Below are 12,778 nucleotides of genomic sequence, written 5' to 3' on the forward strand. Positions count from 1 at the left end.
CTCTCTCCGCCGCCCCTCACCCCCCACCCGCCGCCCCGCCGCCCGCAGGACCTCTTCAATCCAGACAAGCTCAAGAACAAGCTGGACGAGAAAGAGACGGGGGGGAAGAAGAAGAAGATCAAGTGAGGGCCGGGCGAGCCTGGTCATCTCTCGTCCGTCTGCTCGTCGCTCGTCCTCCCACGCCCCGCGGCGCCATCGGCGCCCAATGTGGGCCCGTTGGCTCTCTTTCCTCCCGTCTCTGAAACGGCGCCCCCCCCGACCCCCCACCGTGCGCGTTTACGTATAATCGCCCAGGCGGCTCAGCCGTGCAAATATTTCCAGTCCATTCCGTGTGTATATGTGTCGCTCTGACTTGTCTCTCTTTTTGTTTTGCGCTGGGCTTGCCGTTATATACAGTACGTGTTGAGTCTTGTTCTATACAAAGTCAAAGAGGCTCAATGCACAATGGCTAAAGTAAGTAAGCCCCCCTCTCCCCCCTCCGTAGAGTTGTCCGTGGAGGAGAGACAACTCTCAATGTGTCACGCACCAGTGCGCTCTTATAACTCTTTCAGTGCGCGCCAGTCCCGTGCCCAGTGTCGTGCGAGGGAGTGCATTTGGAGGCACTTGGAGTGCAGTTATCAACCTCACATCCAGGGCCAGGGAGCTAAGAAGCGCACCCAGCGGGCCGGATGATCGGTGTCGGGTTACGGGCTAGAGAGCCCTAGCCCCGGGGGTGCGCGTTCGCAGGGAAAGGGCCGTAAAGTAAACACAGTTCTCCGAGAGGGCTCCGTGTACCGGGTTTCCCCTTAACTGCAGAACGCCCCCTCTACTCGGAGCTAGTGGACACGGACATTACGACACCACCCGTCCCGTACACACACGACTGTCTAACGTGTACACTGCCCGGCCTCGTCCCCCACCCTTCAGGGTGAATCTTCAGTCTGGTTCGGTCTCTTGCTCGCCTTTGTAAAATTCTCTTTCAGAGCATCGTTACACCGACGGGCGCCAAGATGTCCATGTCTGCTGCAGGCGACATGCCGCTCGCGCAACAAATCGAGATGCTTCAGGGTGCGGACGAAGCCATGCAGCTCGCAACCATGCACCAGATTGGGTCGCTTCTCGACGAGGCGCTCACCCCACCCGTCTCTTGCCCTGCACTCTGGGCTGGTGATATGCCCGCTGCCGATTCCTTCCCTAGGCGGCCGGGGATGACGCAGAGGTGTTGTGCGAGGCCTTGCGCGAGGCTGGCCTCATTGAGAGGCTGGTACCCATCCTCTCCCTCGACGGCCAGCTAGGGCTGCAGCAGGCGGCACTGCTTATCCTGGGCAACATGTGCTCTGAGGAGGTGGACGGGCATGCGGCTGCCACCAAGGCCATCTTCAAGTTATCCCACGGGTTTGAGTACCTCCTTCAGTTCCTCTTTTCACCCGACTGGCTCACAGTGATCTACGCGCTTGGCGCAGTGCAAAACACGTGAGCAGCCAGATATCATAGCCACGGCGGCCCTACCCTCTCCCACTCCTCGCGCTGGTGCAGGTGCCGGGATCCCGATTACTGGACTCTCTTGCGGCAGCTGCGAGTGACGAAGAGGCTCGAGGAGCTCGCCCATTCGGAGGACGCGCATGTGCAGCGCTTCGCCCGTGGCACGCTCGAGAACATCGATCACTTCGTCGATGAGGCTGCCGAACGACGTGAGGCAACGCCGCGCTCACTCGACGCACCCTACGCGCCGGTGCACGAGGCGCTCGCACTTGTAGCCACGTCTGCCGGAAGGTGTGGTGGTGAGGCTAGCGGCACGGTGGCAACCGCCGCAGCCGTTGCTCTCGAAACTGTCCGCATCATCCGTGCAGCAGTCAGGCTACAAGCCCGAACTCGCGGCGCTCTTGCTCGGCAGCGGGCCGCGCGGCGCCAGGCAGCGAAGGAGGAGGCTGCCCGCTGGTCAGCAGCCCGGGCGGCAGGGGCAGCGGCCGCAGATGCACGGCACAAGCGGCTACGGCTACTGCTGAGGGAGGTGGCCGAGGAGACGGAGGCACGAAAGGCGGCAGAGGAGGAGGAAGAGGCGCGGAGGGCCGCTGAGGTGGCAGCGCGCGAGGCAGCACGCGAGGCGTCGGCCATGCGCACGCTGGCTCAGGAGGAGGCGATGCGCAGGGCTGCACTCGAGGCGGCGACAGCTGCAGCAGCCAAGGCGGCGGAGGAGGAGGCAAACACTTGTCGCGAGATGCTTCCCGAGGAGTACCAGGTGCCGCCCAGCCAGCCACCACATCCTAGTACGATTGGACTTCCTCGTGCTGACCGCCGCCGCTCCCTGGTTAGGCTGCTCTCCTCGAAGCAACCGCGGCGGCTGAATTGGCAAAACAAGCCATTCAGGACGCGAGCTTTGCTGAGCAAATAGCAGCTGAGGCAGCTTTGGCAGCCGAGGCATCCGAGGCCGCGGCGAAACGGGCGGAGCAAGAGACCGAGGCTGCCAGGGCTGCTGCTGAGCTGCTGGCGAAGGCGGAGGCAGAGGCGGCACACCGCGCTGCTCTTGCGGCGGCGGAGGCGGAGGCGGAGGCGGAGGCGGAAGTCGAGGCAGCTAGGGAGGCGGCAGCCAGGAGAACGCAAGCCGTAACGCGGCGGGCCGAGCTTGGCTTGGAGGCAAGGGCGACTGAAGCAGCCGCGGCACAGTCCGCTGCGGCAAAGGCAAAAGCGGCGCACGAGCGCACTCTGAGGTCCGCACAAGTCAAGCCGAACGCAGCCGCCACCGCCGCCACCGGTCTAACTACCTCCTTCAGCAGGCCAAATATTTCACTGTCCGCTTCCCGTGCGACAACCCCGTTGCCAGTTACACCTGGACTGCCACGACGAATCTTGACTGGCAGCGCCTTTTTGGTCGGCGACAACCATGGTGCCGCTGATGGCGCCTCGGACGAGCCCGCATCGCCGCCCGACGATCCGACAGAGCTAGCCCTTGACTCAGCAATCAAGAATCAAATGGCCGAGGTGGAAGCGGCAATTATGCTTCAGGCACATGCAAGAGGTTTGCAAGGTCGGGATCAGCTGCAGCAACGGCGGCACAAAACGTCGGCTTCTGTTGTGCAGCGGCACTACCGTGGGCACCACGGGCGGCAACTTGCTCGGGCCCATCTGGCCAGGGTGGAGGCGGAGACTCGCGAGAGGGAGTCACGTAGCCACGAGCAGGCGGCAATGCGGGTTCAGGCTGCGCATCGCGGTCGCCATGTCCGGCAGTGCGTCACGGGGACCCGCGGGCGGCAGGCGACGATAGAGTCGCGGCTCTGCGAGGGTGCTGCCAACATGCCTGAGGAGCATGCTGCATTGTGTCCGACGGGAGAGGACGCCACGAGCTTGAGTCCGCAGGAACTAGAGCATGGGCGTGCTGCCGCTCGAATCGCCGCCGGCTCCCGAGGGCTACGCGATCGGAGGCGTTTGCGGCACTATCGGTCCACCTGCCCGCCTCCCGGGCAGTTGCGAGGCGATGTCATGGGCTCGAATGCGGCGGCCGCAGCGGCGGCGTCGGCCGCGCACGAGAGGCAGGAGCGGCAGGCTCTGAGTCGCGTTGCTTGCAGCAAAGACGGCACGCAGGCGGAAGAGAAATTTCCACAGAGAAGAGGGGACGAAGGTCGACTCACTGTCGCGCGCGAGAGAGGGCATGGCTCGACGACGCGGGCCGTGAGATCCACTTTGCCTTCGGTCGCACTGACGAGCTCTAGCTCCGAGCCCGTCTTCTCGTCCGGCCGGTTGAGGCCGCCGGCGGCGGCGGCCAAGCGGGCAACCAATGCGGCGAGACAACCGTCGCTGCCCACGGTGCCGCCGCCTCGGCCTGCCGTGCCGCCGCCGATCCAGCCCGATGGCTTGCTGCGGCTGGCGCTAGCGGAGCAGGTGGCCATTGACGGTGATCTCCTTGCTTCGTGGGACGAGGACGGCGACGGATCTGTCTCGTGCGCCGACTTCCACCGCTCCCTCCCGCCGCTCCTCGCCCAGTGGGGATTGCCGCGCCTCGCCGCGATGGGCGAGGTGATCGACGGTGTGTTCGAAGGCCTTGGTGGCGGCCGTGTTGGCGCCGTGCCAGTCGAGGAGCTGCGGGCACGGTTACTGAGCGAGGTAAGCGACGAGAGGAAGCAGAAGCTCCTGGCTGAGGCTGCAGCGGCGTCAAAACGGCGCGCAAGGGCCAAGGCGTCGCTTGCGGAGGAGAGGCAACACGCAGAGGGAAAGCAACGCGCTAAGGCAGCGCGCGCGCAGAAGGCTGACGCTGCGCGTACTAAGCGACAACGGCAAGCTACGATTGTCGAGGAGGTGACACGACCGACTGCGACCACACGAGCGACGCGCAATCTCCAAGATCGTCCGGTGCGGGAGATAGAGCATAAGCAGCCAGCCACAGTTGAGCCTGGCAAGGCTCAGCGAGGCGCGCTGGAGCCGACGCACACAAAAGCGGCAGCTAACGCGGCAGTCGAGGAGGCAGCGGGTGTCGCACTGACGAGCTCTAGCTCCGAGCCCGTCTTCTCGTCCGGCCGGTTGAGGCCGCCGGCGGCGGCGGCCAAGCGGGCAACCAATGCGGCGAGACAACCGTCGCTGCCCACGGTGCCGCCGCCTCGGCCTGCCGTGCCGCCGCCGACCCAGCCCGATGGCTTGCTGCGGCTGGCGCTAGCGGAGCAGGTGGCCATTGACGGCGATCTCCTTGCTTCGTGGGACGAGGACGGCGACGGATCTGTCTCGTGCGCCGACTTCCACCGCTCCCTCCCGCCGCTCCTCGCCCAGTGGGGATTGCCGCGCCTCGCCGCGATGGGCGAGGTGATCGACGGCGTGTTCGAAGGCCTTGGTGGCGGCCGTGTTGGCGCCGTGCCAGTCGAGGAGCTGCGGGCACGGTTGCAGGACCTGCGGAAAGACGCCAGTCTCCAGGCCGTTGTAATGGGCAGCAGCAAGCCGTCCCTACCTTGCCTTGGCGCCCACCGCGGGCCGACCGCGCAGCAACGCGTGACGTTGTACGCGAAACCAGCGTACAACAGCACCCCCGAGGGCAGCACGACCGAGCTCCAAATGCATCGCGCAGAACGGGACCGGCGACCCCCTCACCGGCGGCCCGCACCCACTGGAGGCGGTGTCGCCGACCGGCGCGGACTCGACCGGCGTGTCGATCCCCTGTCGCGTTTTTTCGATTAGACCTCTTTCTGTCTGGTAGCAACCCCGTGCTTGTGTGCGAGGGAGTACGTGGGAAGATAGGGGAGAGCGGCAAAGCGAACATGTTATGTGCATGCGCATGCAGATGCATATGATTGTGCATGTGCATGTGCGGCATGCACTTGCCAGCATCGCCCCTACGAACACGTGGGGATTTTCTTCTTCATAACAAGGTCTGTGAAAGCGCGATACGAGGTATTTCTTCTCAATCAACAAGGTGGGGCGGGTTTGATTGTGAAAACTGATTGAATTCTTGTTTCATTGCCGGATCCGTATATCCCCGCTAATCGCGCGTCCCCCGCTAACTGCAGTGCGCGTCGGGCTGGTGGTTCGACACCGAGTTTCATGTGCCGTTGCAACTCCGCTCACGATTACGTGGCTGTGCACGATTCCGCCAGCCGAGGACGCTCCTCCGGCATCTGTCTTGGCCTCTCACACCTCGCGACGTTTGCGCTCGGCGCGATCCTGGCGATGCGGTCTCGCGAAGCGCCTCTGCCCGCCCTCTCATCCTTGTCGGGCAGCGCATCCTGCTCCGCCCACCCAGAGTGCGGCGCGGCAGAGGTGCACGGCAACTGCTGCCCGACAGTCGAGGGATCATTCCTACCGTGCTGCGACATGCCGCCACTTGCTTCCGGCTCCGCGCGGTGCGCTGATTTTTCTGGCTGCAGCGGCATCGATGGCGACTGCTGCCCGACCCCCGACGGCATCCTTCTTGGCTGCTGCCTGCATGACACAGCTAGTCCGTCCGAGCCAACAGCATCGGAGCATCCTCGCGCGCTCCGGATCCTCCGCTGGGGCGTCGCTGTGAGCACCCTCTTCAGCGCGAGCGCCACCCTTGAGGTTGACAATGCCGCCTCGCTCATCGAGCGGCTTCCTTTCCGTCTGGTGCGCACCTACTCTGGCGCCGCCTCGTCGTGGGTGGAGCAGATCCTCGCGAGCGAGCAGGTACGAGGCAATGGGGTCCACCCCACTCCGCACCACACCCAGAGAGGCGACAGGTGGTGACAATATGATTCCCACCGGCAGGTGGAGCAGTTGATTGTAGGGACGAGCACCGACCAGGCGCGGCTCATGAGCTCAAGCCAGGCGCACGCGGACCGGCTGCTTGTCGACATACTGCGCCAAGTTGGGAACAACGTGAGCCGTGTTATAGCGATCGCCGTCGGTAACGAGCCGAACGAGGCCGCCTCCGCCGTGTCACCCCCCACCATGCTGCGCGCGATACGGAACTTGCAGGTCGCGATACGGAACTCGCAGGTCGCTGCGCACGTAATGGTCACGACTCCCCTCACTGGCGGCGTCGTCCAGGACTCGTACCCGCCCGAGGCGGCGCGACTCGACGCGCCGTGGGTCGAGGTGCTCCGCGCCGTTGACTTTGTGATGGTCAACTGGTTCCCATACTTCGCTGCGAGAGGAAACCTCGCGCTCCTGCCTGCTGCGCTGGGCGAGGACCCTTCCCTGCCGTGGCGTTACCCGCCGGACGTGGACCGCAGGGCGGTATGGAACGCGGCGCACGCCAACGCGTCCTTCGGTGTGCAGCAGGCTGCGTCGATGCTTGACATGATGCTACATGCGACCAAGTTCGCGCTCGCAAAGGCAGGCATCGAGCCGGGTGCGGGTCGGGTCGTGGTAGGCGAGACGGGGTGGCCCACGAGCGGTTGGGACAGGCTCGCGACAACCAACAACTCGAGGACGTACTACGAGAATCTGCTCTCTGGCCGGATGCTATCGCGATGCCACGACGACGTGGCAGTGGTGCTGTTCGAGCTCATGGACGAGGCGCTGAAGCCAGGCCCGGCGGACGAGCGCTTTTGGGGCCAGTTGGACGGCAGCCTCTCGCCAAAGTGGGAGCTGGGACTTTCGTATCGCCGTGTGAGACACACCGCGCAGCACCAGAGCGTGCCCCAGCACCTGGACGGGGCCAACCCCAATTAAATGTGTTCTTTGTTCACCCTACCCCGCACTCGGCCAAGGCCGCGCTCGCGGCGCTGTCCTTAGCCTCGGTCCACTCGCGCTGGGTGACTGGGTGGGCGAAGCGCCTGCGCGCCTGCTCTGGCAACGCCTCGAGCCAGGCAAGGAAGGGCGCAGACACCGGCGTGCGCCGCGCGCCGGCAAGCGTGGTTGCGCTCACCGGCTCCTCCTCGTCGAAGGCTTGAAAATAAACGAACGAGCGGCGCGCTCGCTGCCCGGCCGGAGTCGGCAACACGCGGTGCGGCGTGGCAGCGAAGTACCCCGCCGAGAGTCGCTCGAGCATGTCGCCCACGAGGACGAAGCAGCAGCGCTCCGCTGAGTGCGGCGCGGAGAGCCAGCCTCCGCCACGCCCTCTCAGCTGCAGCCCTGGCCTGTCTTGGTGCAGCAAGGAGAAGACCTCGTAGTCGGTGTGCGCAGAGACGCCCCAAGTGCCCTCCGACGCACCTTCCAAAGGCGGGTACTCGAGCAGTCGTAGCAGCGAGGTGTTGTCCGACCGCCCCCCGCGGCACCGCCTCGCCAGCATCTCCTCCTCGCCACCAAGCAACGCCTGTCGAACCACCGACGCAAAATGTGAGCAGACTCCGCACCCACATCGCCTGCTCCTCGGCAGCCGCGCGCGCCGCAAACGCGTGCAGCAGCGGCTCACACAGCGAGTCACGCAGCCGCGAACGAAGCTCGGCCGCCGCCGCCAGCAGCGGCGCGAGGCTCGGCTCGGTCGGCCAGGCGTGGTAGGAAAGCGCGAGGGCCCGATCTGACGGCGTTTGATCGGGCAGCCGGGCGTCGACCTGGGTCACCAGCAGAGCGTGATGTCGAGACGTGGATTGGTGCCCGGGGCTGTGTCAGAGAGAATTCCACCTCGTCGGCCGAGAGAGAATCATGAAGGTTGAGCGAGTGCACGCGCTGGGTCGTCGCGGCGTCCGCATCGTACAGCGGCTCGGCGCCAACCGGGAGGTATGTGAAGCCGGCGCAGCCTTGCTCCAGAGCGCGCTCTCGCGTGTATGCCAGTCTCTCGGCCTCAGGCCGCGACAGAAACTGCTTGGCTTCGGCAAACGCATTGTCAATGACGGCGGCCGTCTCCTCATCGATTGGAACCCGAAACCATCCATCTGTGAGGAGCGCAGCGTCGATTTGCCGCAGCAGTGCGCGACGCTCGGGATGGCGCGGCGGCAGGGAGAGAGGTCTCAGCGACAGGATCATGAGATCACGTCAGCTTGCCCATGGAACAGACAGGACCCAGAGGGTTGCAGGCCCACAAGCGGAGGAGCCAGCAGGGTCCTAGCGGACCGACCGCGCAAAAAGAAAGAAAACACTTTGCTCAGGGGGCGCAGTTAAGGGGAAACCCGGTACGCGGGCCAACCCTCGGCGAACCGTGTTTACTTTACGGCCCTCTCCCTGCGAACGCGCACCCCCCAGGGCTAGGGCTCTCTAGCCCGTAACCCGATCCCGATCATCCGGCCGGCTGCTGAGGGAGGGTGTAGAGGATGTAGAGTGTAGAGCGCTGTAGAGCTGTAGAGCTGTAGAGCGCTCTGGAGCGCTGTAGAGCGCTGTAGAGCTGTAGAGCTCAACATCCGCCGCGTGACGAACTGCCTGCGTTGTTCGGCGTGACGAGGGTGGGCGCGCAAAGAGGCCTTGCCGCCATTCGCGTTGCCGCCAAGGGCTGGCCAAGCGTATAAAGAAGCCGTTTGCGTTTCCTTGTTCTCACCCAATTGGCACGCTCAGGGGAGTTAAGAAAGAATAACCCAAGGGGAGTCAGTCCGCTTTTCTCCTTTCCTCGCGCCCTTGTCGTGCCAGTGTGCTGTGAGAGAAGGAGCATGTAAAGAAAGAAAGAAAGAAAACAGACAACCCAAGGGAGGGATGGGAGGACGGCACGCCGCCACCACACAGGGATTTTAAGGAGAGGTGTGTGGTGCGCTAGCCGTCGCCCACCCTAGGGAGTCTGCCTCTTCCTATCTCTCTTCGCAGTCTCTCGCCGCTTCTCGCTGCAACCTTCATGCCACCTCGCGGTCGTCCCACTCTCGTCGTTCTCTCCCTTGTCATTTCCTCCTCTGTCGCGTCGTTCTCTTCTGCCTCGTCCTGCGACGCCGCCGCCTGCCGGTCCCTTGTTCTCGCGGTTTCTTTCGCCTTTCGGCGCAACTCCGTCCTCCTCGCGGCGTATCCTGGCCCCTCGAGTCTATCGAGCTCCCCTCGCGCAAGGACCACAAGGAGCATGTGATCGCCCGATCTACTTTCCAAAATTCTCCTTTCCTCACGGGGGGATCGCCATCACACCTGCCGTCGACGGTGGCCGCAGCAGCCGACGCACGACGGCGGGCCATGACGGCCGTGCTCCTGCTCACGCTCAGTGGCCTCGCGCGGGCCATGAACAGCCGCGCGCTTCTTCCTCGCTGCATGTGCGCAAACCCGCGAGAGCCGTGCGCCTACGATGCTCGTTGCACCACAGCGGAGAGGCCCGCCGGCTGCGCCGCTGGCGGCCAGCAGGGCTGCCGTTTCTGCGGGTTCGGCCTGTACGAAACATGCCCGTCCCTTCCTCCGCCGATGTCACCACCCCGCCTGCCTCCGGTATCGCCACCACCGCCGCGGCTGCCGCCTCCGCCCGCCTCGCCACCCGATATTGGCCTGTGGACCGCGGAGCCTCCACCGCCCTCGCCCTCGCCGCCGCCGCCGGCTCCGCAATCACCACCGTTGTCTGCATGTGCAGCCGACAGCGACTGCAAAGAGAGTGGTACTCCCTCGGTGTCGGGGATTGGCTGCTCAGCCACCACCCTCGGCATCGGTGTCGGAGGTATGCTGAGCTACAGCTGCGTGGACCGTCAATGCAGTGCACGCTGCAGAGGAGCCGGAGCAAGAGCACGCAGCCACCACGTGGGGTCGGTGCTCTTTGCCATCGCACTCCTCTCCTGCTGCTGCGCCGCCGCTGCCCAATACGCTGGCGTCCGGCGTGCAAACGCTGGGCGGGGGGGCGTGTGGCAGAGAGGTGACACCACACACACACACACACACACACACACACACACACACACACACACACACACAACTCACTCACACACTCACTCACTCACTCACTCACTTCATGGCTCCGCACCCTCCAGGCTTCGCCCTCGGAGGCCTGGGTCGCCGGGACAGGTCGCCCGGCGAGCGCGGCCACCAGGCGGCGTTGTGGGCCCGCAGCAGCCTCTACCAGGCTCGCGACACAGTCATCACCGCACAAGCCTACACACACACACACACACACACACACACACACACACACACACACACGCACGCACGCACGCACGCACGCACGCACGCACACACACAGAGCACACACACAGAGCACACACACACACACACACACGCCAAAAACCATGCCAGCGCACGAGATGAGCGTAGGCAGTAGCGCGACCAACCGCTCAGCTACCGCCCTCGACTCTGACTCAGCGCGGGGCAGACACCGGCCACACACCGCGGAACCACGCGCGGTGCTCCTCCAAGGCGAGCGCGCGCATCGCCGGCTTCTCCCGCCTCAGCGGCAGCCTCGGCGGGCGACGGCCCTTTCGCGATCCCGCCGGTGGCGACGTGGAGTGCGCGTGGGCGGGCGACGCGTGCGACGCGTCTTGGCCGGGCGGCGGAGAGGATTGCGGCGGATCGGACGTGCCCGCCGCCTCAAGACGTCTCTCAGCCTCTTGCGGCGACGCGTCTTCAGACCTCTGCTTGTGAACAGGTGTCCGCCGCCACGACCAGCCTCAGCCGCCTGCTGGCGCAGCGGCGCGGCGCGGCGGCGGAGCGTGGGGCGGAGGGAGAGCTTGAGGGAGAGGGCTCGGCCGGTGGGTTTGGGCAGGGGCGCGAGCAGGCCGCCCCTCTGGGCTGCACGACGGGGTGCGCGGCCGACGAAGCCGCCTGTGTCGACGAGACGCCGCTGCAGCAGGTCGAGACCTTTGACGACTCAGTCTCATTCGGCGCGCGGCTCGAGGAGCTGGTGGAGGGCGCCGTGGCGGAGGGGCGGCAAGCGAGGGCGGCGCTCTGACACTGACTGACACAGCACGGCTAGCCAACACTCGGGTGCCCTGACTTCCATGTAGAGTACACCGTCCGCAGTCGGATAGGTAGACACAAGACACACTTAAGTTTCAGCCACAGAACCACTAGCTCTGCGTCTGGTCTCGGTCTGCCCAATTTCCGGCATTATATTTATAAAAGAAGAAACGCTACCCTCGAGCTCGACACTACACACTACGCGGCGCGCGAGTGGCGAGTGCGCTGTGCGGGGGGGGGGGGGGGGCGGTTCCTGCCTATCATAGATCTATACGCTATACTCTTCAACCCCAACCGAAAATATCTGATATCTCTCGCGGCCCTTGGGCTTCGGCTACGCCCCAACGGCTTTAGCCCTGGCCCCTGCGTGAGCTCTGTCACGGCGCTATTATAGCCATAGGGCATAGCTGAGAGTCTCGCACGGTGACGGTGGCGTGACCCGCCCAGTCCCCAGACGCCAGCCCCTCCTATCTACGCCGGAGAAGAGCGATCGCTCTCTCCTCCTCTCATTTCATGGCGGTGGCGGCGGAAGAAACAACGCTCCAACGCTCCAGTCGCTGCCGCTGAGCGCGGAGACTATTGCGTACTCCACATTCTTCACAGAGGCTCTGTGATGTCATTCATGATGTAAAAACTTTGACGGTGAACACAAAGACACAGAGGGAGGGATGGGAGGGAATGCCTCCAACATGCTTGTCGGGCGTTGGCGCGTGCACGCGGAAAGAAGTTTTTTTGTTTTTTTCGGTTGTAAGGCGCCGATCCCCGTCGTCCGCCCCTCGAACACCTAATTATACGTGATCATGAACTTGATGCACACTGAAAGGGACGACCTCGCCTGACAAGCTGACGTTAGCTGATCCACCCGCACGATGCCCCGCGTAGCCGCGTAAATATGCGAGCGAGGGCGGGGAAACGGCTCTTTGTGAAACGCGCGCGCTCCTAGCTGGCCAGCGGGAAGACCTCCAAGGGCACCGTGAAGGGCAAGAGCGAGGGCGGTGCGCCGCGCCCGCCGCGCTTGCCAACGCGTGCCCTCCCCGCCCCCTCCGCCCCCGCCCTCCACACACACCTCGCTCGCTTTCTCTCTCTCTCTCTCGCGCGCTCTCTCTCGCTCTCGCTCTCGCTCTCTCGCTCTTCTCACCCGCCTCACGTGCGCCCGCCTCACGCACGCCATTTCCGCCCCACGTGTGGCGTATTTACAACCCACGCACCTCGCCTCCGACTCTGACTCCGCTGCTAACAGCCTCACGCTCCGCCCTCAGGTGCTTCGGGCGATCCGGATGCCAAGGGAGTGGGGCGCGCGAGCGGAGGCGAATCGAGCTACGCGTACGCGGGAAATGGCGGCTCGTCGACTCTTGCGGTGGCGGTGCTCTTCTCGTGCGGCCACACAGGCGCCGTCAAGGCGACGCCCGGCGTGCTTGCAGGCAGTTCAGCTACGCACTCGAGCACCGATTGCCCCAAGAAGAAGGGCAACTGCAAGGTGACGAAGGCTGTGCCGGTCAAGTACTCGTCGCTCTCGACGAAGCAGCAGCAGGAGTTCGACCGCAATCTCAAGGAGAAAAACGGCTGGGTTCTCCACCCCAACTTCGAGTGAGGAGGTGGAGAGAGCGCGCAGAGTACATCAATCAGCGACTTGCACGTTGGA

The 12,778-nt window shown here is 64.6% G+C and overlaps 3 protein-coding genes across 3 annotated transcripts; 2 read left to right on the top strand and 1 right to left on the bottom strand.

Annotated features, from left to right (window-relative positions):
* Positions 1–5,769: 5,769 nt before the first annotated feature.
* Positions 5,770–7,310, top strand: EMIHUDRAFT_245344 (hypothetical protein; the record flags this gene model as incomplete). The annotated part of the gene is made up of 3 exons (XM_005768467.1): positions 5,770–6,099; positions 6,181–7,053; positions 7,128–7,310. 3 exons carry the CDS (start codon positions 5,770–5,772, stop codon positions 7,308–7,310), a joined length of 1,386 nt encoding a protein of 461 aa, XP_005768524.1.
* Positions 7,311–7,479: 169 nt separating this feature from the next.
* On the bottom strand, positions 7,480–8,764 carry EMIHUDRAFT_245345 (hypothetical protein; the record flags this gene model as incomplete). The annotated part of the gene is made up of 5 exons (XM_005768468.1): positions 7,480–7,496; positions 7,570–7,672; positions 7,713–7,910; positions 7,981–8,231; positions 8,692–8,764. 5 exons carry the CDS (start codon positions 8,762–8,764, stop codon positions 7,480–7,482), a joined length of 642 nt encoding a protein of 213 aa, XP_005768525.1.
* A 674-nt stretch (positions 8,765–9,438) lies between these two features.
* Positions 9,439–12,727, top strand: EMIHUDRAFT_119147 (hypothetical protein; the record flags this gene model as incomplete). Its single annotated transcript, XM_005768469.1, has 6 exons — positions 9,439–9,907; positions 10,215–10,318; positions 10,597–10,755; positions 10,826–11,080; positions 12,080–12,131; positions 12,396–12,727. The coding sequence occupies 6 exons, from the start codon at positions 9,439–9,441 to the stop codon at positions 12,725–12,727; spliced, it is 1,371 nt and encodes a 456-aa protein (XP_005768526.1).
* Between the last annotated feature and the right edge of the window lie 51 nt (positions 12,728–12,778).

This window comes from Emiliania huxleyi (assembly GCF_000372725.1).
Source record: "Emiliania huxleyi CCMP1516 unplaced genomic scaffold EMIHUscaffold_457, whole genome shotgun sequence".
Classification (NCBI taxonomy): Eukaryota; Haptophyta; order Isochrysidales; family Noelaerhabdaceae; genus Emiliania; species Emiliania huxleyi.